The following is a 27,498-nucleotide window of genomic DNA, read 5'->3' on the forward strand; positions in this document are numbered from 1 at the left end:
AATAATATGTTTCTAATAAATATAACATTAAGTATGTTTAGTAATCATTACAGATCAATTGTATGACAAATGATAAATTATGTGTGTACATTTCTCAAAGTTTTAGAGAAGGAAAGAAAAAATGCTGTTTTGATGTTAGTCAAATGGTACAGAGGAAGTACATTTAGAATTGTCCAGCATCTTTTTTATTCCACTACATTTTTGCTTTTCTATCCCATTTAAAAGAAATAGAGTTGGATTACCATTGCAGCTATTAACATGATATCAATTAAGATTTAAAAATCGTATTAATGTTAATGAAATAATATAGTTGTTTTATTTCAGTATGTAATTAGTAAGAAACTGATAGTCTCCTAAGTCTGAATGATCTCAGATCATTGTGATATTAAAGGAAAGAAGTGAACCTATGCTTTTCAATAATGAATGTACTAAACCAGTAAACTGTACTTACACACGTAAGATAATTAATGATGGTACACTACAAATCATAATAGGCAGTTGTCTTTAGAAAATGGGGTGGAGTACTACTTTGGGACTTTTTCTTCATGGGTGAAGAGGTAAAAATTCATGTAATTCTGAAGCTTAGAAGGATTCTATATTTTTTTATATTATGAAGTATAGTATGTTATATACTATATTTTATATACTGTATATTATAATTGTATTCATACTATATATTATATGTGGCATACATATACATACTATAATTTTACTATACATACTATAATTTTATTTATATTATAGAAATGTATGTTTATATTTTTAATTTAGAGAATGTTTATTATCCTATCTAATAAAAGAGTAATATGCAAATTGTCACTCCAAGACACAAGATGGCCACCCCCATGTGGTCAAACATGGCTGCCCCCATGTGGACACAAGATGGCTGCCACAAGATGGCCAACAGGGGAGGGCAGTTGTGGGCAGTTAGGGGTGACCAGGCCAGCAGAGGAGGGCAGTTGGGAGAGACCAGGCCAGCAATGGAGGGCAGTTGGGGGGGGGCAGGCCTTCAGGGGAGGGCAGTTGGGGGGGGACCAGGCCTGCAGGAGAGGGCAGTTAGGGGTGACCAGGCCAGCAGGGGAGGGCAGTTAGGGGTGACTGGGCCAGCAGGGGAGGGCAGTTGGGGGTGACCAGGCCTGTAGGGGAGGGCAGTTAGGGGCGACCAGACTGGCAGGGGAAGGCAGTTGGGTGTGACCAGGCTGGCAGGAAAGGGCAGTTAGGGCAATCGGGCCAGCCGGGGAGCAGTTAGGCATTGATCAGGCTGACAGGGGAGTGGTTAGGGGTTGATCAGGCTGGCAGGCAGAAGCGGTTAGGGGCAATCAAGCAGAGGCAGGCGAGCGGTTGGGAGCCAACAGTCCTGGATTGTGAGAGGGATGTCCAAGTGCCTGTCAGACATCCCTCAAGGGGTCCCAGATTGTAGAGGGTGCAGGTTGGGCTGAGGGACACCCCCCCCCATGCACAAATTTTGTGCACCGGGCCTCTAGTTAATTCATATTTGCTTACAGCTTTTAGTTGAAGTTTGTTTTAAATGTTAAATTATTCTTATGCCAATTCTACAATGGCAGTGAAGAGTGGATAGGTAGAAGGGTTGGCATGTGTTCATTATTTTTAAAGGAAACTGAGGCCCAGATATTACATAGGTAGAACTACTCGTTGGCAAACCCTACTTCATATTTGGCTGTTTGGCTCTCTCCGGCCCACATGATTTCTAGTGATGACAACTTGACTGATCCTAGACATATCTGTTGGTGTTCTGTTCAATTTCCTCTAATAGGGACGGCATATATTTTCAATGAAATAAATAAGCTCCACTTCTTAGAACTGTGTTTGTTAAACTAAGGATGCGAAGTATGTGAACCTTGCCCTGCTGCCAAAATACTGTTTTTATAAAATTAATAAATATTCCTTGACTTACCTCTTAATGTCCCCTCCCATGGTGCATGTGCCTCTCTCTCCTCTATCTTTTCCCCGATTGGTTTTTAAGGAACAGTGTTAGGCATCTCTGTAGATCAGAGGTCCTATGTCCTGAGGTCCAGCACCATGAGTGGGGGTGCTGGACACATCAACACCCAGATCAGGGGAACGTAGTAACAGGTGCAGTTATGTTCCTGTGAGTTGTGTCAGGAGCTTCTCAATGCTGCTGAGACTCAGTGAATGGGAGCATGTTACACAGAAAGCCAGCGTGACAGACAACCCCTGTCCTGAGGAGGATAATGAAAGAGGAAGCCAGTGTGACAGACAACCCCTGTCCTGAGGAGGATAGTGAAAGAGGAAGCCAGTGTGACAGACAACCCCTGTCCTGAGGAGGATAGTGAAAGAGGAAGCCAGTGTGACAGACAACCCCTGTCCTGAGGAGGATAGGGAAAGAGGAAGCCAGTGTGACAGACAACCCCTGTCCTGAGGAGGACAGTGAAAGAGGAAGCCAGTGTGACAGACAACCACTGTCCTGAGGAGGATAGGGAAAGAGGAAGCCAGCGTGACAGACAACCCCTGTCCTGAGGAGGATAGGGAAAGAGGAAGCCAGCATGACAGACAGCCCCTGTCCTGAGGAGGATAGTGAAAGAGGAAGCCAGTGTGACAGACAACCCCTGTCCTGAGGAGGACAGTGAAAGAGGAAGCCAGTGTGACAGACAACCCCTGTCCTGAGGAGGACAGTGAAAGAGGAAGCCAGTGTGACAGACAACCCCTGTCCTGAGGAGGATAGTGAAAGAGGAAGCCAGCGTGACAGACAACCCCTGTCCTGAGGAGGATAGGGAAAGAGGAAGCCAGCGTGACAGACAACCCCTGTCCTGAGGAGGATAGGGAAAGAGGAAGCCAGCGTGACAGACAACCACTGTCCTGAGGAGGATAGTGAAAGAGGAAGCCACTGTGACAGACAACCCCTGTCCTAAGGAGGATAGTGAAAGAGGAAGCCAGCGTGACAGACAACTACTGTCCTGAGGAGGACAGTGAAAGAGGAAGAGAGCTGGGAAGGTTCCACGCTCTCCAAATGTGCTTTCCTATTTTCCTCAGCTTGTCTCTCTTTTCTCATGTTCTCTTGTCTTCTATCTCTTAGATCTGCTTTTTGTGTCCTGTATCTATACTTTTTATCACTTTTAGCTAGCACTTGATGTAAAATTTAAATATCTTATTTTCACTCATTATTATACTTTTATTTTCTTAGTGAAAATAATAGAACGGTTAAATACTTCTTTCTAAAGCAAAACCTGAAAATGTGATATTAATCTTTTACTTATACAACTTGTGATAGGTATTTTTTGACACAAAAGAAAACTGTTTCTTCTGAATACATCAGAATTACATTACTGTTTTGGATTCTTCACGAACGTCATTAGACTCAGAATGACTTGACCTTTCAGAGCCTTTCATATCAGAGAATACAAAATATAATTTTAATTTTTTCTTTAATTTAGAAATGATTAATACTTAAAAGAAAAATATCTTCTAGCAAGCAGATCATTTGTCTCTTATTTAACAAACACAACACTTACTGTATGGAAGACTCTATTCTAAGCACTTTAAAAAATATTAACTACTTTAATTCATTTAATCTTTGTAATAACCTCAGAGGTAGATACTGTTAAGATTCTCATTTAAGGTTAAGTAAACTCAGACATGAGAGGCCAGGTCCGTAAAGCTGAGAGGTAGCACAACCAAGACAGGAATATAAGAATCACAGTGTTCTTGTGTGTCTATTCCTTAAATTATTCTACTAAAAAGGAATAATAATATTTAAAAAAAGGACAAAAGAAAGGGCATGAAGTTTAAAGCTATTAAAATGGTGTCCAACTATTTTTATAATGTTTAAAGAAACAGGGAAGAATGGCTTTTGGTGGAAATGCTTCCTGGCAGTAATTATAGTGAAACAAGTTGTGAGTACTGTAGTAAAAAAAAAAAAAAGATGACCCTGGATCATTGTGAAATTTTGCTGTTCTGATAGATAGTTTATGTGGGATTTTAATGGAAAGCTATACTTGAAATATTGTGTAGTGCCAGTCTTGTTCTGTTCTGATTACATTTTTTAACTTGAAAGACTTATTTTCATTTTTTTTATTATCGGGGGTGCTATTTCTAATTAGGAACAGTGATTAGATGAAATAATTTTAATTATGTGATAGTTATTTATATGTGTGTTTAATTTTGTTTCTTTTTTAAGGCAACACATCTCCTTCTTTATGGCTGAAAGACATTATCAAGAAAAAAGATGCTTCCTTTCTCATAAACACATTTGAGGGGGGAGGAGGAGGCTGCGGTCAGCAGTCAGGCATCCTCGCTCAACCAACCCTCTTCCACGTGCAAGGGCCCTTCAGCCTCAGAGCGGCCCTGCAGTGGATGGACATGCTGCTGGCGGCGCTGGAGTGCTACAACACCTTCATTGAAGAGAGAACCTTGGAGGCATCCGAGGTCCTGGGTAGGTGGAACTTACCCCTAAGTTAGTGTTGTTCAGTTCTGCCGGGACTCTTTCTGGGAAGGCTCAGTGGGCTTTTTGATTAGACAGTTTGCTGCTGTCACAAAATAATAACAGTGGTGATAACATACCATTTACTTAGTACTGTGCAAAGCTTTACCTGCATCCTTATTTCATCTCACAATGAGGGTGTGAGTATAGATGCCACAACTGAGGCTACAAAAACCTGTTCTTTTTGCCCTGTCCATAGGTTCTTGAGCCTTTTATAAAATCATGTCTTGAGGTTTTTGTTTCCAGATTGTACATTAAAAGGTTTCTTCCTGATTTGAGACTTTAAGATCGTGTTCATGCTTCTGTATGATGCGTCTTTGCTTTTCTTATTTATATCCTGCAAGCATTTTTATTGTTTATAGAGAGGTAGAAGAAGGTGGGCGGGCTCCATCCTTTTGTGACTTAACAGGACCTGTCAGGGCAGAGCTGGCTGTGGGGAGGTACATCTCTCCAAGGACAGAGCACTTGGAGCTGACTATTGGCTTGAAGGCGTGTTCTCTGCTTCCTCGTTCCCTGAGCAGCATATGTTAGTCTTCTGAGATTTCACTTAAATCCTCTCAAGAGAACCTCAGACTTGCCACTCAGAACATGTTCTATTATTTAAATGACTTTTAATTTAGGCGGAGAATTACTCTAATGGTGGTGGTGGCTGACTAAGGGAACTACCATCCTCTCTTGAATTTTGTCAGAGGTAAAGTTCATATTTGGGAATTTAGGAGAGAAAAACCAGGTTATTTTCCTTCTGAGGATGGTAGAACCAGGCAGAGTGGGGAGTGTTTAATGGACGTGAATGCATACATGCGAGGGTTCAAGAAAACAGATCTTATACCATTCTCGGGAAGTCTGATTCTTTAGCATGAGATTCTGTGTGATTCTAGCATGAGATTCTCAAAGTGATAGGTCAAAAAGTTGTGAAACTAAAAATAGCAATGGTAGCTGTGTAGATGCCAATAGTACTTTAAATATATTGTTTTAAGAGCTCTCATATATCCTCATTTTGAAAGTTTGAGCAAGGAAAAAAGGCATAAAATATGCAAAACCTCTTTCCTAATCACATTTCCTAATGATAAATATTATAAGTTTAGTGTTTACTTTTCTAAACTTTTAATTTATTATATATTTTTAAAATTTTCATTTTTTAGTTAATGGATGATTATACATGCTTTACTGTAATTTGTTTTTTTAAAAAGAAACTTAACAGTGTACTCAATGGAACTAAATACGATAGGAGTTTTAGAGTCAACATCATCAGCTTTAAAATACAGTTTCTTTACTGGAAATTTTGCAGAATCCCTGTCTTATTATTACTATTCCATTCTCCTTACATTTTTTTATGTTAAAATATTATGCTTTTATGCTTATATTTTTATGTAGAATTCTACCTATGTCTTTGAAACAAAGTGTGTGTTTATATAAAGGTTTCTTCTGTGTTGAGTTATCATTGTATTTGTTATTAGGGCACATTACACTCATTACCACCACAACATAAACATAATAAACATTTTTATAATTATCTATATATATATAAACAGGGAATATGCTAATTAGCTGGGCATCACGACTGCTCAGGAGGAGGCTGCATCATGACCGCTCAGGAGGAGCTGCGCGCGCAGATGGGCGGGAGGGGACTGCGTGCCGCCCCCAGCCCCAGCGGCTGTGGGGAGGCTGGGGCTGGGGGCGGGCTAGAGTGGAGACACAACACACAGGAGTGCCTGCCCCCACCTCAGTAGACACAACACGGAGGCCGGCACGGGTCCCGGCCCCCTGCGGGGTGCCTCCTCGCACGGTGGGAGGCGGGGTGCCTCCTCGCACGATTTCAATCGCGCGCTGGGCCTCTAGTTATATATAAAAAGTAAGATTATATGGTTAGAATAATATTTTTTGTTTGTTTAGATTTTAGTACTAAAACAACTTGTTCACAATAAACAAGTGCTTTATTTGAATAATTCTAAAATAGACTTTGTTCCCACATTTAACATATCTGTGGTTGGAATGTGTCATAGCTCATAGTCTGTGTAGTCAAGAATAGTTGGTATTTGAGAATGTAATTCTTAATATATTTTCTCTCACTTCTTTGAATACATAGTGACCTGTTATCTAAATTATTTTTAATGATTTGACAGTATAATTTATTTTCCTTAAATTTTATGAAAACAAGAATTGGAAACCATTAGACTTATAAAGGATTTGTCACTCAGTCATTACCTTTACTTATTCTTTCAACACATGTATCACTATGCATTTTTTTTCTAGGTACTGAAACACAGTCCTCACTTTGGAAAGCAGTGGCTTTCTTTTTAGAAAGCATTGCTGTGCATGATACTATGGCAGCTCTGAAGAGCTTTGGCCCTGGGATAACAGATAACAGACTCAGCCCACAAGAGGAAGAAAGATATAATTATAGCAAATGCACAATTGTTGTTCGAATTATGGAATTTACTACAACACTGCTCAGAATCTACCCAGAAGGCTGGAAGGTAGGGTCAGTCCTGCTGTTCTATTTGAGGACAACACTTGGCACTGGAAAAATACATATAAAGTGCCCATTAGAAGTGGTTTGGGCTGTCTTAGAACTTTTCATTGCTGTAGGAGTTACCTCTTTTTGAAAATAATAAAACTGCATGTACTTCAGATGCTCATTGTGTGAATAAAATACAAAAGTTTTTCTGAATTTTTATTAGATGCTAGAGGCCCGGTGCATGAAATTCGTGCACATGTAGGGTCCCTAGGCCTGGCTGGTGATCAGGGCCAATTGGGGCCTTCCTTCCCCTGGCTGCCGGCTGCTGGCTGGGGACTTCCTTTGTTCCACTCCACCCCCTGGTGATCAGCACATGTCATAGCGAGCTGTTGGAACTTGTGAGGGGACAATTTGCATATTAGCCTTTTACTATATAGGATTGCATTTTCATGCTACAATCAAATATCTACCTTAGGAAACACGAATTAGCAAATATTTATAAATGTATCTGTCAGGCTTATTATATAAACAAATTCCAGTCAGTCCATCTAGTTAATATATACTAAGTGCCTACTGTGTGCCAGGTTCTGTCCTGCAAATACAGCATTGACCTCACTCATTGGCTGGGAAACTATGGGCCCTAGGCCAGATACCACCTGCTACTTGCTCTTGTAAAGAAGGCTTAACCCTGGCCAGGTAGCTCAGTTGATTCGAGCATTGTCCAATATGCCAAGGTTGTGAGTTCAGTCCCTGGTCAGGGCACATACAGGAAGCACCAAAGAATGCATGAATAAGTGGAACAACAAATTGATCTCTCTCTCTCTCTCTCTCTCTCTCACTCTTTCTCATCTCTCTCTAAAGTCAATAAGTAAAATTTTTTTACAAAGAAGGTTTTATTGGAACACATCCAGGTTCATTTGTTCACATATTGTTCATGGTGGCTTTCACACTATGATGGCATTTAAGTAGCTGCAGCAGAGACTGTATGGCGCATAAAGTTAAACACATTTATTGTCCAACCCTTTACAGAGAATGTTTGCCAACCCTTGCCCTATCCAGGCAAAATTTCCCAACATCATGGACCTTACACTGTAGTGAAAATCTAATTCTGACTAATAGACATGCTCTTATTCAAATTTGTCTTTTACAGCTTCTTGAAAAGTATTTATGTAACACAAACCTTATGAAACTCTTGGTGAAAACCTTATGTGAGCCCTCGAGCATAGGTTTCAATATCAGTGATATCTACATTATGAATCACCTTCCTGATGTTTGTGTGAACCTGATGAAAGCGCTAAAGAAGTCTCCATACAAAGACATTCTAGAGAGGAACCTCAAGGAAAAAATAACAGCACAGAGGTGGGCATTCGGGTCATGCTCAGGGTCAGGGTTGGGAGTTTAAGGTTGCACCATTCTCTGGAACGTGTGGGCATTTGGGTCATGCTCAGGGTCAGGGTTGTGGAGGACTTAAAGATTGCACCATGCTCTGGAGCTGTGTGCCCGTCTGTTCTAGCTCCATTTCTTCAAGTGAAGAATCTCATCAATGGGGTGTTGGGTGCAGAGGATCTCATCAGTTGTTTGAAAATCACCTATTTAGCAAATGCCTTCCCTGCCCCTTGGTATGCAAGCCTTGCTTGTGGCTTAGCCTTTGTTGATTTCCGTGGCTGGCTTAGTGCATGGGCCCCTTGGTTTGTGTTAGCCATGTTTGTTTTCCAGGGCTGTGTGAGGTATTTGAGTGCTGGGTACTTAGTAAGTACATTTATATCAGAATGCGCACTTTTTTCAGTATATCCTAATAATTTAATGAGATCGGCACTCATGTGGTTTTCTTTTTGCTTTTCTCATTTGGTCAGCTTTGAGGAGCTCTGTGGCATTGACCTGTATGGCCCTGATGCTTACGTGGACAGGGCCAAGTTGTCCTCTTTCGTGTCAACTTGTAAACATCTTCATCGAGCTGGGGTTTTGCATGATGTATTGCCATCTCAGGTAACCACATTTTGTTTTTACATGTTTCTTAGCTTCAATGAGCTAACTAGTCAATTTATTTATATTCTTTTTAGAACATCCTTTATGGGTGCTGAAATGGGAATTATAGAAATACTTGCTCCAGACCTGTAGATGTTACTAGGAATATAAATATAAAAGTAAATATAAAAATTAATCAGTATCAAATGAAAATAGAACAGAGGCTATTTGAATACTTCCGGCAGCCTTCTGGAGAACTTTAGGGACTAACTGCTACTGCGCCTTGGTGGCTAGGCAACGGCAGTGAAAACGACGTAGAAAGCAAAGTTGAGTGAAACGTTTCCTTACAGCTGGAAGGCAGTTGTCAGTGTTAGCTAACATGGAATTTTTAATTAACAAAAGATTTGAAATCGTGTGTATTTAATATTTTATTGTTGATTTTATTTTAGTCTGTAGATCAGCATCATTATATTGGCACAAAACTTCTTTCCCTGGTTTATAAAAGCATCGCTCCTGGACACGAAAGACAGTGCCTCCCTTCACTTGACTCCAGTTGTAAGCGACTGGCCAGTGGACTTCTGGAGTTGGCCTTTGCTTTTGGAGGATTGGTAGGAAAAACAGCTACATGCTATGCTATCCTTATAATGTGAATATGTAACTCACATGCATCATGTCTTTAAAAACAGGAATTTATTGGATAAGTTCTTAGCTGCACAAGTACTTTAATCAATTTACATGAGCTGACTTTCTAGAAGGTTTTTTTTTTAATGAAAGAAATAGAACAGCATTCTTTTAAATTAAGGTTTGTCTATCCCTCTTTGTTCCCCAAAGGACTTTAGGCAGAGAACATTTTGTGAATGTACAGCTGAACTGTGTTGGCACAGTGACCCCTCCTTCCCCTCTCCTTGGTAATTCTTCAGATGGCTGATTTGGGAGAGCCCCCGAGGATAACTCAGTCACCACACAAAGATGTCTTCATTGTATTGGAACTGCAGGGCTGGCCTCAGCCTCCGCTGCAGAGGAGACCTGCAGCCAGTACTGGGCATCCACTCATTGTGCCTGTCTTTCTCCTGCAGTAGGAGCCTCTGCTCCTTTGTCTACTTCATGTAAACAAATTACATGCTTTGTCTAAAAATACTTCTTTACTAGACTCTCCCCTCAAAGCAACAGTAAGATGTCTAGAAATTTGGGAGAAACATGAGTCAGGAAAATCTCTTTCCCAAATTGAAACTTGGAAAGTGGAAACTCATTGAAATGTATCTAATTCAAACTTGAACCCTGGCCTTTAAGTACCAGGCTCTTGTGTGATTTTCCACTTTCAGAGTTAATAGGAGTCTTTCTGTAACATTTAAGATGTGTATTGCTGTCACGCCCTCCCCTTATCTTCTCAGTGTGAGTGCCTGGTGAGGCTTCTCCTGGACACAGCAGAGCTGTCCATGCCAGCCTCAGGAGGGTCCCAGAGGAACATCGTCAGCTTCTACCACGGAGAGTATTTTTACAGCTTGTTCTCAGACACAGTCAACACGGAATTGTTGAAAAATCTAGATCTTGCTGTACTGGAGCTTATGAAATCATCTGTGGATAATCCCAAAATGGTAATGAAATTTTACTTTAAGTAAAGTATATTTTCTTATATACTGTTTGTATTCCTGAAATACATTATTAAAAACAAAACAAGATTTCTTCCTGGAAGGTTTAAAGCCCTTGCCAATGCTTAACAACAAAACCAAAGGGAAAAAAACACCTTAATGAATAGTTACTAATGGATGTTGAAACATTGATTTTTTTCCCCCTAATCTCTCTAGGCCTAATTGTATAAGGCACAGCTATGTAGGATGATGACTTTTTGTCAGGATTTAGCATTGGAGCTCATAAGCCTATCCCAAGGCCAAGCCTGCCTTTGTTTCTCCTCCAGCCCCTCTCTGGTCCTGTCATTCAGGGATCATTTCCTGCTGTAACCCACTTTATCCCCTCTCGTTGAACCGTTGGAGACCATTACTTAATATTCAGTTGACTCTGGTTTGCTAAACTTATGAAATTTTGAAATTTAACCTGGTCTGCAGACAATCAGGAACCGTTCACTGTTAGAGTGACCATTTTAAGGGGAGAGTGTGTAATTCCCTACTGAGTTAAGCTTTTATTTCAAACAGTGCTTATTATCTATTTTAGGGGAATATTTTGTGATAGATTGCACTAGGGATTTGTATTTTTTAAAGTTAGAAAAAAATAAAATTATAGTAGACTCACAACATTCAGAATATACAACAATTTTGGGCTTTTAAACTATTCAGACTTCTGTTGATGATGATGGATAAAAATCATATGCGTTTACCTTCACCTCAAATACCTCTAAAATGACAGAAACAAGCTTAAAAAAAGTACAATGTTAAAGGACACAGAGGAAAGGAAAAAGGACAAGAGTGACAACACTTTGGAAGCTGGAAGGTAAAAGCACACGTTGTCGTTAACAGACTTCGGAGTCCAAGAAACCTGCAATGTGACCAACCTTAGCAGTGCGAAGATGGGCAGCCAGTTGTGCTGCCGAAGTCAGAAAGGGGTCTGGTTCTGGTCTTCAGGGCTGAGGTGTTTCCCCCCAGTTTGGCTTCCAGAATAGTCTTCTAGGACTGTGCTCTCAGGCAGGATATCAGAATATTTTAACAAGACTAAGAGAAAACAATGATACTATATATAATCACTGCCCAGCCAGACCAATTTCCGGTGACCATCATGGCCAGTGAGGCCTGCCCACTGCATAGTGTTTCTGATCAGTTCCTTGGTATGTACCAACAGCAAAATAATACCAAGCACCCGAGGAAGGGGATTCTAAAAGTGACAGGCAAGGAACAAGACGCTTGAAGCAGAGACTATTCAGTGAGATGGAAATGTAAAAAGAAAAATAATCTTCAGAAAGATGAGAGAAGATAGTGTATCCATGGAACAAGACTTGCTACTGAAAAGAAACATCAGAGAACAAACAAAATTGGGGAGAATTAAGCATAAGCATCAGAAATTGAAAATAAAATGGGGTTGGAAGATAAAATTCAGGAACTCTCATGAAGAGTAGAGGAAAAAAGACAAAACAGAAAACAGGAGAGAAAGATGAGGAAACTTGGCATCAATGTACAAGGTCTAGTAGCAGGGCCTCTGCCTCAGAGGGAAGACAGACTTTCACAGCTGAAGAGAATTTCCCAGAAATGGAGACCTTGAGTTTCAGATAGAAGAAGGCCATTGAGTGTCCAGCACAGTGTGTGAAAACAGCTGCATATTTCTGAAAATTCAGCACCCTGGGGTTTCACTGTTAAGAAAGATCCTGACACAGGACTATGGGGGAGAAAGCCAGATTACATCAAAAGGATCAAGAAATTGGGTTGCTTTTATCTTTGTAGCAGCAGAGTGGACGCTGGAAGACTGTGTGCCAAATTTCCCTCACAATTCAGGAAGGATTTCTAACATGGAGTTCTGAATCCGCCAGATTATCAGTTACGTGTGAAAGTCAAGTGCACATCTCAGGTGTGCCATTTCCCAAAGAACGTATGTTCTGTGCGCTTCTCTCCAGGGCGCTGCTGGAGGAGGACTTCACTAAGCAAGGCATCAGCCAAGAAAGAGGAGGATGTTGGATCTGGGAAGTTGGCCTGAACTCATGGGCCTCCCAGAGGGCCTCATAGTGAGACCCAGAGGGCAGTGGTCACCAGCATTTCCGGAGTGAGCGCTGGCACCCCGAGACGGACCTGATGGGCTTCTTGAAACGCTTACCTGTCTTGTGGAGATTGAAATTGAGAGAATTTGATGACGAATAATGGTGGGCACATGGAAAACAGCAAAGAAAGGAAACAAGTATTAACTTCAATGACATCAAAATGTGCAAGAAAGGAAAAGTATTGGTAGTATATGACTTGGATCATCTGTGAAAATGTTTACATTGTCATAATGATAGAAATATTGAATATTTTTTCCAGCCAAATAGAAAACACTGTTGAAAAGGTGATGGGAAAGGAAATGTGTGCATGCAATCCTGTGTGCATGTGTACTCATGTGCAGGTGTGTGGATGGGAGTGTACACGTGCACATGCACATGTGGTGGTGATGGTGACAGAAGAAAGCTACTCTTCTGCCCATTGAGAATGCCCCTAAGAAATAGGAAATAGCAGTGTGATCATGATTTCGTAAATGAGACACCTTATGGTTTTATGGGAAACTTTATATGTTAAAGCTCTGTTCTCAAATTTGAAGAGTTGTGAAGTGAACAGCTATTATAAAATTAACATCATTATTTTCCAAGAATAGCTTTGAAATGAAAGTAAATTTTGTTATATATGTCAGTCTTAATGTTAAGAATCTGTCTTCAATCACCACACAATTGTTTTAGGTGAGCACCGTTTTAAATGGAATGTTAGATCAGAGCTTCAGGGATCGGGCCAGTCAGAAAGACCAAGGACTGAAACTTGTGACTGTAATTCTGCAAAACTGGAAGAAGTGTGATTTGTGGTGGGCCAAAGATTCTGATCCTGAAAGTAAAATGGCAGTGCTGACCTTACTGGCAAAAATTCTGCAGGTATTTTGAGAGACCTTAAAAATACAATTGTGTTTGTTGTTTTGGACTCCAATTTGTATTTTTAAAAATTTGATGGAGGTTTGATAAAAAATGTTTTAACTGGACAATTGATGAGTATCTTACATGTTATACTTCTATTATCTTATTTCATTATGATTTCTTATACTTTATGTTTTTAGTGTACCTTTCAGTGCATTGTCTTATCAGATAGTTTTAAAGTATTTTAGAACAAGAATTGCTGACATATTATTGAAGCCCAGGAACAAATTTATGGGTCATTTCTGAAATTAAAACATTCAAAAACTGTGTTAAGGAAATTAGAGACATGATACAGTAATGTATCATATTTTTATTTCCTCTCCTTTAGATTGATTCATCTGTGTCTTTTAATACAAGTCACAGCGCATTCCCTGAAGTCTTTACAACATATACTAGTATACTTGCTGATTCGAAGTTGGGTCTACATTTAAAGGTAAGTAGTAAAAGGGGAAAAAAGGGGACATATGTATTACTTTCAACAATAAAAAATTTTAAAAGTAAGTAGTAAAAAGATGTTTTTTCAGACTACCTTCATTATTTTTCCATTTTCTATTTGTGCTTATTTGTTATGTTTACTACTTTTTATAATGAAAAATTGTAAACATTAAAAAGCAAGGAGGCTAGCACAATAAGCCCCCGTGTACTTATTGTCCAACCTCCATAGCCATCTGTCTGTGGGCTTACTTGTTTCAACTGCACAGTCACTCCTACCCATCACCTTGAAGGAAACCCGTGGCGTCATGTTATGTGATCTGCACATACTTCAGTATGTCTCTCCAAAAAGATAAGTTTAACCAGAAAAAAATTACCAGACTTAGAATTAACATTTGTCTTTGCATGTAGATGATTCAAATGGGCTTTTCCGAGAATTGCTGTATTTAATGAATGCCAGAATTTGTCATTAATCATTTTTCTATTAACACATTGTGGATGGATCACGAGAATTCTTGTGTTTTCTGTTCTAAGGCTTATGGCCAATTACGAGAATTCTTTAAAAAGATAATAGCTTGTAAGAACATGTAATAAATAACTTCAAAATGCAATGGGTATTTAATTTTAAAGCATGCATTTAACATTTATGTAAAACATTTTTTGTACTCATTCAGTAGAAACTTATCTGGCCACTGGGTAAAGCTAGCAGTAAAACTACTGTTCCGCAATTTGTTAAGTAATATAAAATATCTTGGTAATTTTTAGTGTCAAGACGTATTTTAATTTTAAAGTTCTTTAATATTAGATTTTACACTCTAATAAAATGTGGCCTTAATGTAAACCATCTTTTTTTTTTTCCTTTTTGAAAACCATTTTTTAACTGGATCATGAAGATTTCTTTGGAATGTTCCTGTGTATGTGATTAATCAAGTTTCTCATTTCTTACCAGATAGTTTGGGAATTTACCTTCACAAAAGGAATGTAGGAAACACATCCTAGTTCCTTTGAAGCTTGGTATGAAGTTTGGAGTGAGTTCTACAAGGAATATTTGTTAATTACCCCATAGGTTAATCAAGATGTTCATTCCACTAAAAAATTATCTAGTATATATTCCTACTAGAGTCTATATTTTTAGGAGAAAGAATCATCATACAATGTCCTTTTTATTTAAATGTATATAGCCCTGAGTTGGCTCACTTCTCTCTAGAGTAGAAGCCATGATATAGCATTGCATTCAGGTTCTTTTTTTATGTAATCTAGAAGGCATTCTGAAGTTTTTTTTTGAATCTATATAACATTTTATTTGCAAACTTTTTAGGAGCAGTAATTTTATTTATTCTGTAAAATCTGTAAAATCTGTAAGCCACGACTAGTGCAATTGCATATCTGCATTGCTCCGCAGGGTCAAGCTATAATTCTTCTTCCATTCTTCACCAATCTGACTGGGGGCAGTCTTGAGGACCTTAAGCATGTTCTTGAAAAGATCATCATTTCTAATTTCCCTATGAAGTCTGAAGAATTTGCCCCAGGAACTCTGCAGTACAATAATTATGTGGACTTCATGAAAAAGGTTAGTTTTTAGTAGCACCAAGTAAAATGAAAACATTAATTTTTATTTGTTTTTTTCTATTACATTTTGTGATGAAGAAAAGTAAGTGAAGTATTCAGAAAATATTAGAACAGTGTTCTAACTTTAAGAATCCAATTTAATTTATTTTGAAAGCTGGGTAACTGTGGAGGCAGATGCATACCTAAATCCTTTGGAATTCACTTTTTTCCCTAATTTTAAATTGTGCAATATTTTATGTGGCTTTTCCATTGAAAGGCAGTCTGACTTTCCTCCCATTGTGGATGGGTTGGCCTTAAAAACTCAACAAAAGAATGCAGTGGAAGTAATGCTGCGTGACTTCCAACACTACTTCCTGGGATTCTTCTTTGTGGAATCCAGTCTCCATTGTGTAAGGAAGCCAAGTGTCTTCATGGAAAGACCAGTGTAGAAATACCACCATCCTCACAGATTCTCTCTTTCCCATTCTTTTTATATACTTTTTCCCAGACATACAGAAAAATTGAAAGAATAGTGAAGCATTCATATTACCATCTTCTAGCATTCTGTCATATTTGCTTTGTTTTGTTGTGAGTGTGTGTGTGTGTGTGTGTGTGTTTTGGCTGAAACATTTGCACTTTAGTTTTAGACATCATGATACTTCATTCCTAAATACTCCAGCATGCATGTCCTATGAATTATCCATAATACTGTTATACCTAAGCATATTAACGCTTCTCTAATATCATGTGTTATGTAGTCCATATTCACATTTCTTTAGAGGCCCCATGTTGAGCTGTGCTTTTTCAAACCAGGACCTAATTAATGATTGCACTGAATTGTCATGTCTCTCATATCATTTAGTCTAGAACTACATCACCCTATTTCTTTTATTTTTTATGACATTGAATTTTTGGAAGAAACCAGAGTACTACTCTTGGACATTGGCCCATCTTTGTTTTACTGTTTCCTTGGGGTGTTCTTTAACTTGTCCCTGATCCTCTGCATTTCCTCTAAAGTGGGGTTAGGCTTAAAGATTGGTCCTGAGATTCAGGCTGATCGGTTTGTCAGCAGTAGCACATCAGGAGGCCAGTTGTGTCACTGTCCCATTGTTAGTTGCCTCAAGTGTTGTGGCCTGGTTAAGGTGGTGACTGCCTCAGTTCCCTATTGACTAGAAGGCAAGATTGAGTGTATCTCTTAGGAAGAAGAACAAATAGACATGGAGATGGAAATTGGGAGAGTAAAGAACAGAATGTTATATGAGCAGCCTAGACATCTGTAAACTTAAGATGGTGTTGAAAGACACACATCTCCAGAATAAAATACTCCACACTACAGAGTACCTAGAATTGTGAAAGGAAATAACCTCAGTGAAGGCCCATAGTTATGGAATTTCAGAACCTGAGGATAAAGAGAAAATCCTAAAAGTTGTTAGAGGGAAAAATGCCTGAAAACCCCCAAAATCAAAACTCAAACATTTAACAAAATTACTTTATGTCTAACATTTATTATATCTGCAAAAATGACTAAAATATTAGTGTTTCTTTTTAAAAATTTTTATTTCAGAGAGGAGGGGAGAGAGAGAGAGAGAGAAAGAGAAAGAGAGAGAGAGATATCAGTAATGAGACTGGCTGCCTCCTGCATGCCCCACATTGGAGATTGAGCCCGCAAGCCGGGCATGTGCCCTAACTGGGAGTCGAACCTTGACCTCCTGGTGCAGGTCCACTTTCACTACAAAGCCATGCTGGCTGGGAAGTATTTCTTAATTCTCTGTGAAATTCTGTTATAATCTCTCTATATTTTATTAGAGCTGTTAAATACAAAACAAAAACTCAACAAAATTATTATCATCATTATTATTGTTATGTATTTTGATATATATGTATATATATTTTTTGCAGTTTTTAGATGCCTTGGAATTATCTCAAAGTCCTACATTGTTGCAGTTGATGACAGAAATTCTTTGTCGAGAACAACACCACATTATGGAAGATTTATTTCAATCCACTTTCAAAAAGATTGCCAGAAAGTAAGTCATTCTAGTCTGGAATGCCAGGAATCATACACATTATATTTCTGAGGAAAATTTATCTTCTCCGTTTCAAAAAATTTGAGTGACAATTACACTCAACTCTTATAACTAAATTTTATTTTGTTTTTTTTGTAAGAAATAAAAAGATTTTTATCTTGAAAGTTTCAAACATACTCAGAGTTGAAAGTAAAACTATAAATGAATTTTCATATTAAACAAGCATCAGCATTTCCCAGCTTCATCACCCCTTTTATGCCTGGCTTCTTTATTCAGTATGTTTTTGAGATTCATCCATGATGTAGCATGAATTAGTAACTTATTTCTCTTTATTGGCTTTTAAAAAAAACTAAATGGCATTTCTAAGTAACCCTTACATCAAAAAAGAAATAAGGGAAATCAAATAGTATTTTTTTTTAAATATATTTTATTGATATTTCACAGAGAGGAAGGGAGAGGGATAGAGAGCTAGAAACATCGATGAGAGAGAAACATCGATCAGCTGCCTCCAGCACACCCTCCACTGAGGATGTGCCCGCAACCAAGGTACATGCCCTTGACCGGAATCGAACCCGGGACCTTCCAGTCCGCAGGCTGACGCTCTATCGACTGAGCCAAACCGGTTTCGGCTCAAATAGTATTTTGATCTGAATAAAGCATATCCAAATGTCTGCAATGCAGCGAAAGCAGGGCTTAAAGGAGAACTTATGTCTTTTAATGCCTACATGAGAAAAAAGAAAGATCCTGAATTCATAAACTAAACGTTCACATTAAAATCTAAAAATAAAACTTACAATGAAGGCAAGCTGAAGGAACAATAAAGATCAGAGTGAAAATTAATGAAATTGAAATCAAAGAAATGGTGAAGAAAAATAATGAAACTAATAATTGGTTCTTTGAAATGGAACAGTCATCATTGAGAACCACCTGAAGACTAAACAGGATTTCTGTTACTAAGGATATAAAGAAGAATCCATGTTGAGACTAGTAGGTGGAAGGGAGATATGAAATGGGCAGGTCCCACACCCATGGTGTGGTGGTTAAGAAACAGGAGGGGTATCTCTGCTGAGGAGGTCCCCCTGAGGAGTGAGGGGTTCCAGCCCCACACTCAGTTCTCCAACCCAGGGTGTCACTGCTGAGGAGTCCCCATAATATCTGGCTGTGAAAACCAATGGGATTGCATTCAAGAAAGACTAAGGACTTGTGGGAGACTTAAGATGTAGATCTCAAGGAGACCAGGCAGAGTGGTGGGAGTATTTCGGGAGGTACTAAATTAACTAACTTCAGGGTGAGGGCCAGAGGGGTAGGGGTAAGAGCAGTTCTCTCTGGGGACAAAAGCATTGGCACCGCCCTAACCGGTTTGGCTCAGTGGATAGAGCGTTGGCCTGCGGACTGAAAGGTCCCAGGTTCGATTCCGGTCAAGGGCATGTACCTGGGTTGCAGGCACATGTCCACTAGGAGGTGTGCAGGAGGCAGCTGATCGATGTTTCTCTCTCATCGATGTTTCAAACTCTATCCCTCTCCCTTCCTCTTTGTAAAAAATCAATAAAATACATTAAAAAAATAAAAAGCATTGGCACCATTGTATCTTTGGAGAGCTGTCCTCCCACCCAACTGTGCTGGTACAGGCAGGCACTAAATCTCAGCTCTCCATTAACCTTGCTAACACTGTTCACCCTGCCCTGGTGATTTCCTGACACCCTGCCCAACCCATGTTGTTCGCCTGGCCTGAGCCTTCTCCACCATCTCCTTTACACAAGTGGCCTGCCTTAGCTCTGCACACTTTCCTTAAGTCTCACGGTTACTGGCACTCTAACCTGCTAAGCAGCCAAAGCCCAGCACAAGGAGCAGTCGCCCTCAGTTTGCATTGTAACTCCCATCAGGTGGCCCCAACCCTGGCACAAGCAATAGCCAGTCTGGGCCAGGAACGAAGCTTCAGCAAAGCAGCCACAAGCCTGCACAAGTGGCATCTGGCCTCAGCTACATTATGGTGCCCACCAAAAGGGCCCAAGCCCAGCACGAGTGGCAGAGACCTGGGTTGCCTGAGTGGCCTCTCACAGGCACTTCCAAGACAAGGAAGAGCACCAACCAGCTGCAGATGACTCCATAGCTCCTACCAAGAGGCTCTAGCTCAGATCAAGCAGTGGGTGACCTGGGCCTGCACTGAAGCACCTCCCAAGAGGCTTTAGATGAGCACATGCAGTGGCCCACTTCAGACCACACCAGGGCACCACCCAATCAGCTTTACCAATGACATACCTGAAAGGCAGACTTCATGGCACCAGAGCACGGCTAAAGCCATTCCTATTCTGTCGGGCCAGTCTCCAAACAACTGCTCATCTGCTCTAGTTACAACCAACCCTGAACGTGGTCACCCTGAGGTTCAACCCAACCTACTGATGTGCCAATGGCAGTTGAGGCTCAGCTACAACAGGAGGAAACAGACCCACATAGTAGACACCCCTAGAGCACCTGGCAGGTGACCAGGGACAATGTACCACTTGGCCTCACAAGACATCTTTTGCATAAGGCCACTTTGTCAAGACCGGGAGACAGCAGAACTACCAAAAAATAGAAATAATCATGGACACAGCTCAAAATGAAGAGAGAGAAATTTGTATCTAATGAAAGAATAGGATAAATCTTCAGAAAAAGAACTGAACTACTAGATACAGAGGTCAAAATAATGGTAATAAGGATACCATAAACAACTGGGACTCCATCAAACTAAAAAGTTTTTGCACAGCAAAGGAAACCATCAACAAAATGACAACCTACTGAATAGCAGAAGAGACTCACCAATGATGCATCTCATAAGAAGTTAGTATCTAAATTTTATAAAGAATGCATACAACTGAACTCCAAAAAAACCCTAAGACAGTCTAATTTAAAAAAATGGGCAAAAGACAAAAATAGACATTTCTCCAAAGAGGTCATACAGATGGCCAATAGACATGAAATCATGCTGACTGTCACTAATCATCAAAGAAATGCAAATTCAATCCACAGTGAGATTTAACTTTACACCTGTCAGAATTGCTATAATCAATAAATCAACAAACAAGTGTTAGCGAGTATGTGGAGAAAAGCAAACCCTCATGCATTTTCGGTAGGAATGCTAATTTGTGTGGCCACTATGGACAACAGTGTGGAAGTTCATCATAATTTAAAAATGGAACTGCCTTATGACCCAGCGATTCCACTTTTGGGTATATATCTGAAGAAATCAAAAGCATTAATTTGAAAGAATATATACATCCTTATGTTCATAGCATATATACACCCCTATGTTCATAGCAGCATTATTTATATTAGCCATGCTACAACGCAAGTGCTTATCAATAGAATATCAATGAAATATGACTAAGCCATAAAAAATGAAATATTAACCATTTGCAACAACATGGATGGACCTGGAAAGTATTATATTAAGTGAAATAAGTTAGATAAAGACCAATACCATATGATTTCACTTGTATGTGGAATCTAAAGAGCAAAATAAGCTAAAAAAAATGGAAACAGACCTATAGATATACAGGAAACAGACTGATCTTTGCCACAGAGTGTGGGGGTTTGGAGAACTGCATGAAGAGGTATAAGGATTAAGAACTACACGTAGGTAGTCACATAATTGTCCCGGGATGTAAAGTACACATAGGGAATATACTCATTAATATTGTAATAACTAGGTACAGTGTCATGTGGGTACTTGAAATATTGATGGACCCCACTGTAAAGTATTTGATTGTTTAATGAGTTTCATGCTGTACATATGAAACCAATAAAAAATAGTATTGAATGTAAACTAATTGAAAAATTTTAAATGATACAGTGAATCACCCTGTGTATATGTCATTTTGTATTTTGCCAATAATTCTTTGGAATAGATTCCTTAACATAGTCAGAAGTTAAAAGCATCTGTAATTTTGCTAGACATTACCACATACCTTCTTTTAGGGCTATATTTGTATTCCCTACAGCAATGTATGAGAATGCTTATTTTATCACAGTTTTGACAATAGAGTATATTGTCAAATATTTAGATTTTTTTCCAATTTTTTAATTTAGAAAACTCTCTCAATGTTGCTCTAATTCAAGTTAATTTTTTTATGTGTGAATAGAGCATATATTTATATATTTAATGTTCCTTTGCATTTACATTTCAGTAAATAATCTGTTGGCCCATTTTTTAAATCAAATTTTTTATCTGTATGATTTGGATGTTTTAGGGTTGTGCATCTCTACTGTGCTCAATATAGGAAGAGCCTCAAGAGAATTTAAGTCTAAGACAGTGACCAAATGAATATAAAAAAATCCCATGTTGCAACTAGTAGTGTCCGGCAACCTTAAAATTTTATGATTGAATTGCCTTCTGAATCTAATATTTTTGCTCTGATTCATATCTAACTTCTGGGCATTGGGATTTTAGGATTGGAAAGGATTGTAATGTTTGTTTGCTCCTAACCTCTTATTTTTATAGGTGAGGAAACTAACTCTGTAGTTTTAATTTTATATATTTATAGATAAATCCTTATAGGAGATCATTCAAATATCTTATTTCTAACATTAGAAAATAAAGGGCCAGTTAAATATATCTCTATATAGCAAATAGGAATGGTATTTCATTCTGAGGAAAATATTAGAATTTTAAAATAATAATTCATGAGTTTTAGATTCTGTAAATGTGATCATTTTTAGGTCTAGACTTTCTCAAATTCTTTTAGATGTTCTCTGAAGACCAGATTTGAGAGTAAATGAAAAAAATTCTTTTTCCTAATGCCTAAATTTGTCATGAAGATTTCTTGGTATGAGTAAAATAATATGATTTATGTATAAATGCTTTTTTATTACTTTTAAAAAATATATATGATCTTAACATTTTTTTTCTAATTTGTAATCATTGGCAATTACTTTGCTTATTGTGTAGTAGGCACTCATTAAGTATTTGTTCAAAGCATAACTGCTTATATAATTTTCTTTTTTTCTTAGGAGTTCATGTGCCACACAGTCTGGCCTTCTGGAAAGCGTATACAAAATGTTCAGGAAGGAGGACCTACTTTCAAGTAACACTCGCCAAGCATTTGTAGACCGTTCTCTTCTCACTCTACTATGGCACTGTAGCCAGGATGCTTTGAGAGAATTTTTTTGCAAAATTGTGGTGGATGCCATTGATGTGTTGAAGTCCAGATTTATAAAGGTATCATACATATATTATTAATGAAATGTTAATAAGAATTGACAGATCGCCTTGATCAATGTCATTAAAAACTGCCATGTGGGGGCTTCTGATCAAGATGGTGACAAAGATAAATGTGGTCCTTGCATCCTCCCACAACTACATCAAAATTACAACTAAACTACAGAACAGCCACATTGAGAACTGCCTAAAGTCTAGCTGAACAGAAGTCCTATAACTAAGGACATGCAGAATAAGCCTCCTCAAAGCCTATAGGAGGAGTAGAGACATGGAACTGGCAGGTCCCACATCTACATGTGCTGGTTAAATATTAGGAGGGATATCTCAGCTGTGGAGGTCTCCCGGAGGAATGATGGGTCCCAGCTCCACACCAGGCTCCCCAGCTGAGAGTGCCAGTGCCAGAAAGAGACGTCCCCATAACTTCTGGCTGTGAAAACCAGGAAGGATTGTGGCAGAGTGAAACAAAGGGCTGCTGTAGTTCCAGGGGCAGCAGCTTGAAAGGTGCCAGGGACATACGGGAGAGGCATAGTATCAGGGCAAGGGCTTTAGGGGCAGCTTTCTCCCAGATAGAAATGCTGGCAGAGGCCATTGTTCCTTTGATGAGCCTTACCCCCGCAGAGCTGACTGGCCGGTGCCATCTCTGAGACTATCAACCTGGCTCTCACTGTTTGCCCCACCTTGGTGATTTCCTGAGACCCTGTCCCACCCAACGTGTGTGACCATACAGCTGTTTCCAGTGGCTTTTCCATACAAATAGCTTGTCTTGGCTCATGCTTTGGATTTCCTAAAGTCTCTCAAAAAAGTAGCCTCTGTCCTTGGCATGCCCCATGCCTCTTGCTAAGTAGCCTCCAGGCTAGCATTAGCGATAGCCAGACTTTGTTTGCAGTTTGGCCTCTCCAGGGCAACTCTAAGCCCAGCACAATTTGCAGCCATCTGCATATCACTTTGTATCTCTTGTTGGTTGGCCCCAGACAGGGCAAGGCACCAGCTGACCTTTGCCTGCACCTCCCAGGAATCCCCAGAGCCAGAACACCTGGTGGATAGCTTTAGACCATGCGGAAGCACCTCTGTGATTGACATATTCAAGGGCAATTCAGTGGACACCAGGATCCTGCTGAAGCGAGTACTGCTCTGTGGGGTTGGCCCTGGCACAGGAAGCAGAGAATCAAATCAGCTATTTGGAAGATATGAAAGCAGAAAACACTCAATCAGAACAGCAAAAAGGAAAAGGGAAAGGAATCCAAACAAAGAGAATAGTTTAAGCAGCTTTGGGGACAATTTAAGGCATGCAAACATTTGCTGCAAGGGGGTGCCGAAAGGAGAAGAGAGATAGCAAGTAATTGAAAACCTATTTTTAAAAATAGTGATGGAAACCTTCCTTAACCTGGTGAAGGAAATAGACATACAAATCCAAGAAGCATAGTGAGTCCCAAACAAGATGAACACAAAGAGGCCCACAATAAGACACATCATAATTAAAATCCTAAAGGTTAAAGACAAAGAGAGAATCTTTTAAAAATGTTTTTATTCATTTTAGAGAGTGAAAGGGAGAAAAACATAATGAAAGAAACATTGATCAGCTGCCTCTTGCATGCCTGTTACTGGGGATTGAGCCTGCAACCCAGGCATGTGCCCTGACTTGGAATAGGACCAGTGACCTTTAGGTGCCTGGGGCAGTGCTGCACCAACTGAGCCATACTGGCCAGGGCCAAAGAGAGAATATTAAAAGCAGGAAGAGAAAAAGTCAGCTGATTTCTCAACAGAAACTTTGCAGGCCAGAGGAGATTGGCAAGAAATATTCAAAGTGATGAAAAGCAGGCACCTACAACGAATACTGCTCTATCCAGCAAAGCGATCAGTTAGAATCAAAGAGCAGATAAAAAGCTTCCCGGACAAGAAAAACTTAAGGAGTTTATCAGCACCAACCAGTATTACATGAAATACATTAAGAAGAAGAAAGAAGAAGAAGAAAAAAAGATAAAAAATATGAATAATAAAAGGTAACAAATACATATCTATCAACAATTTTAAATTCAAATGGAGTCAATGTTTCAATCAAAAGACATGGGGACTGACTGGATAATGAAATAAGACCCTTTCATATACTATTTACAAGAGACTGACTTCAGATTGAAAGACACACAAACTGAAAGTAAAGATATGGAAAAAGATCTGTGTATATAAAAGCCTAAGTGACTGAACAACCGAACGACCATTTGACCAGTCGCTATGTTGCACACTGACCACCAGGGGGCAGACTCTCAATGCAGGAGCTGCCCCCTGGTGGTCAGTGCGCTCCCACAGTGGGAGGGCCGCTCAGCTGACTGACGGGTGCCAGATGCCAGGCTCACGGCTGGCGAGTGCATTTGCGGGGATGCGAGCCTCTCCCACCTCTGCGGTAGCACGCTACTGGTGGCAGGTGCAGCGGGGCCGGGATGAGCAGGAGTGGTGGGGAGCCCGGCCTGGGCTCGGGCTCCTTTCTGGCCTCCTGCTGCTTCACACACTACTACATCCCTTGGGGGCATGTCGGACTGCTGGTTTCTGGCCTCCGGGGATCGGGCCAAAACCAGCAGTCTGACATCCCCTGAGGGGTCCCAGATTGTGAGCGGGCGCAGGCCAGGCTGAGGGACCCCACTGGTGCACGAATCCATGCACTGGGCCTCTAGTATTACCTAAAAATGGAAACAAACCAAAAGCTGCTTTAGCAATACTTATACCAGGCAAAATAGACTTTAAAATAAAGTTTATAACAAAAGACGAAAAAGGATTGAGCAATTCCACAAATCCAAAAAACCCAGAACACTAAATTGAAAAGACTAATGCAGCTCTATGTTCATTGAAGCATTATTTATGATAGTCAAGATATGGAAGCAACCTAAGTGTTCATCAATGAACGAATGGATAAAGATGAAGTGGTGCATAGATACAGGGGAATACGACTCAGCCATAAATAAAGAAAGAAATCTTGACATATTCAACAATATGGATGGACCTAGAGGGTATTGTGTTGAGTGAAATAAGTCAGACAGGGAAAAATACCATATGACTTCACTCTTATATGGAATAAAAAAAAAGAAAAAAACACACCACATACACAAAATAAACAAGCAGACCGGAAACAGACTCATAAATGCAGAGCACTTTTGATTGTTGCCAGATAAGAGAGGGGTTAGGGGATGGGTGAAAAGGAGATGGTATTAAAAAGTACAAATTGGGCCCTAACCAGTTTGGCTCAGTGGATAAAGCGTTGGACTGCGGACTCAAGAGTCCCAGGTTTGATTCTGGTCAAGGGCATGTACCTTGGTTGCGGGCACATCCTCAGTAGGGGGTGTGCAGGAGGCAGCTGATCGATGTTTCTAACTCTCTACCTCTCTCCCTTCCTCTCTGTAAAAATATCAATAAAATATGTTAAAAAAAAAAAAAAGAAGAAGTACAAATTGGTAGTTAGAGACTAGTCATGGGGATGTAAAGTATAGCCAAGGGAATATAGGCAATAATATTGTGATAACTATGTATAGTGTCAGATGGGTACTAGATTTATTGGAGTGATGACTTCATAAGTTATATAAATATCTAATTCACTGGCTTGTATACCTGTAACTAATATAATATTGCATATCAAGTGTAATTGAAAAAGAAAATATTATTTAAAAAAACTGCCATGTGTTCAGTCAAAGGGTTTCTGTTGCTCAAGGAGTATTATTTTGCATTTAGATAACAATCTGTGGTTAAATCCAATCACTATTTGTTTCCTGTGGTAACAAATTACCACAAACGTGGCTTAGAACAACAGAATTTATTCTCTTAGTTTTGGAAGCCATAAACAAGAAATCAGTTTTATTAGGCTGAAATCAAGGTCTGGCCAGGGCTGTGTTTGCTTTAGAAAATCTATTCCTTGCCTCTTCCAGATTCCGGAGGCTTTTAGCAATCTTTGGCTTGTGGCTGCATCATTTCTATCTCTGCTTATGTGGTCACATTGCCTCCTCCTCTTTTGTCTAGAGCCAGGGGTGGGCAAACTTTTTTTTTTTTTTTTAATATATTTTATTGATTTTTTTACAGAGAGGAAGGGAAAGGGATAGAGAGTTAGGAACATCGATGAGAGAGAAACATCGATCAGCTGCCTCCTGCACACTCCCCACTGGGGATGTGCCCGTAACTAAGGTACATGCCCTTGACCGGAATCGAACCTGGGACCCTTCAGTCCCCAGGCTGACGCTCTATCCACTGAGCCAAACCAGCTAGGGCTGGGCAAACTTTTTGACTCGAGGGCCACAATGGGTTCTTAAACTGGACCAGAGGGCCGGAACAAAAGCATGGATGGAGTGTTTGTGTGATCTAATATAAATTCAAAGTAAAGGAGCGGAGGGGAGAGCAAGAGAACCCTCCGTTCTTTCGGCTCCGTGGGCCGGATAGAACAGCTGAACGGGCTGAATCCGGCCCACGGGCTGTAGTTTGCCCACGGCTGGTCTAGACTCTCTCTCTCGCCTCTATCTTATAAATATATCATTGCATTTAGGGCCCAATTAGATAGTCTCCTAATATCAGGGTCCTTTACTTAATTTCATCTGTATAATCCTCTTCTGTAAAGTATCATTTACAGGTTCTAGGGATAGAACATGGATATCTTTTAGGGGCTATTATTCACCCTAATACTATTCACCTGCCTAAATGTTTCCACTTGCCAAATAAGTTTATTCCATCCCAACATCCCCCAAAGTCTAAACTCATTACAGCATCAACTCTTTTTTTTTTAAAATAAATCTTTATTCAGATTATTACAATTATTTCTCCCCTCCACCCATTTCCCACCCCACCTTCTGC

At 39.7% G+C, this 27,498-nt stretch overlaps 1 protein-coding gene across 1 annotated transcript in view; it reads left to right on the top strand.

Moving 5' to 3' along the window:
- Positions 1 to 27,498, top strand: part of PRKDC (protein kinase, DNA-activated, catalytic subunit) — a 236,358-nt gene that overhangs the window by 80,345 nt on the left and 128,515 nt on the right. The window contains exons 31-41 of the mRNA XM_080647098.1: positions 4,157 to 4,411; positions 6,713 to 6,936; positions 8,068 to 8,276; positions 8,771 to 8,903; positions 9,332 to 9,490; positions 10,274 to 10,477; positions 13,249 to 13,434; positions 13,802 to 13,906; positions 15,308 to 15,475; positions 17,353 to 17,480; positions 22,470 to 22,677. Coding sequence (XP_080503224.1) covers positions 4,157 to 4,411; positions 6,713 to 6,936; positions 8,068 to 8,276; positions 8,771 to 8,903; positions 9,332 to 9,490; positions 10,274 to 10,477; positions 13,249 to 13,434; positions 13,802 to 13,906; positions 15,308 to 15,475; positions 17,353 to 17,480; positions 22,470 to 22,677 — 1,979 coding nt within the window. The remainder of the gene's footprint in view (positions 1 to 4,156; positions 4,412 to 6,712; positions 6,937 to 8,067; positions 8,277 to 8,770; positions 8,904 to 9,331; positions 9,491 to 10,273; positions 10,478 to 13,248; positions 13,435 to 13,801; positions 13,907 to 15,307; positions 15,476 to 17,352; positions 17,481 to 22,469; positions 22,678 to 27,498) is intronic.

Source organism: Plecotus auritus (assembly GCF_963455305.1).
Source record: "Plecotus auritus genome assembly, chromosome: 11".
In the NCBI taxonomy this organism is placed as follows: Eukaryota; Metazoa; Chordata; class Mammalia; order Chiroptera; family Vespertilionidae; genus Plecotus; species Plecotus auritus.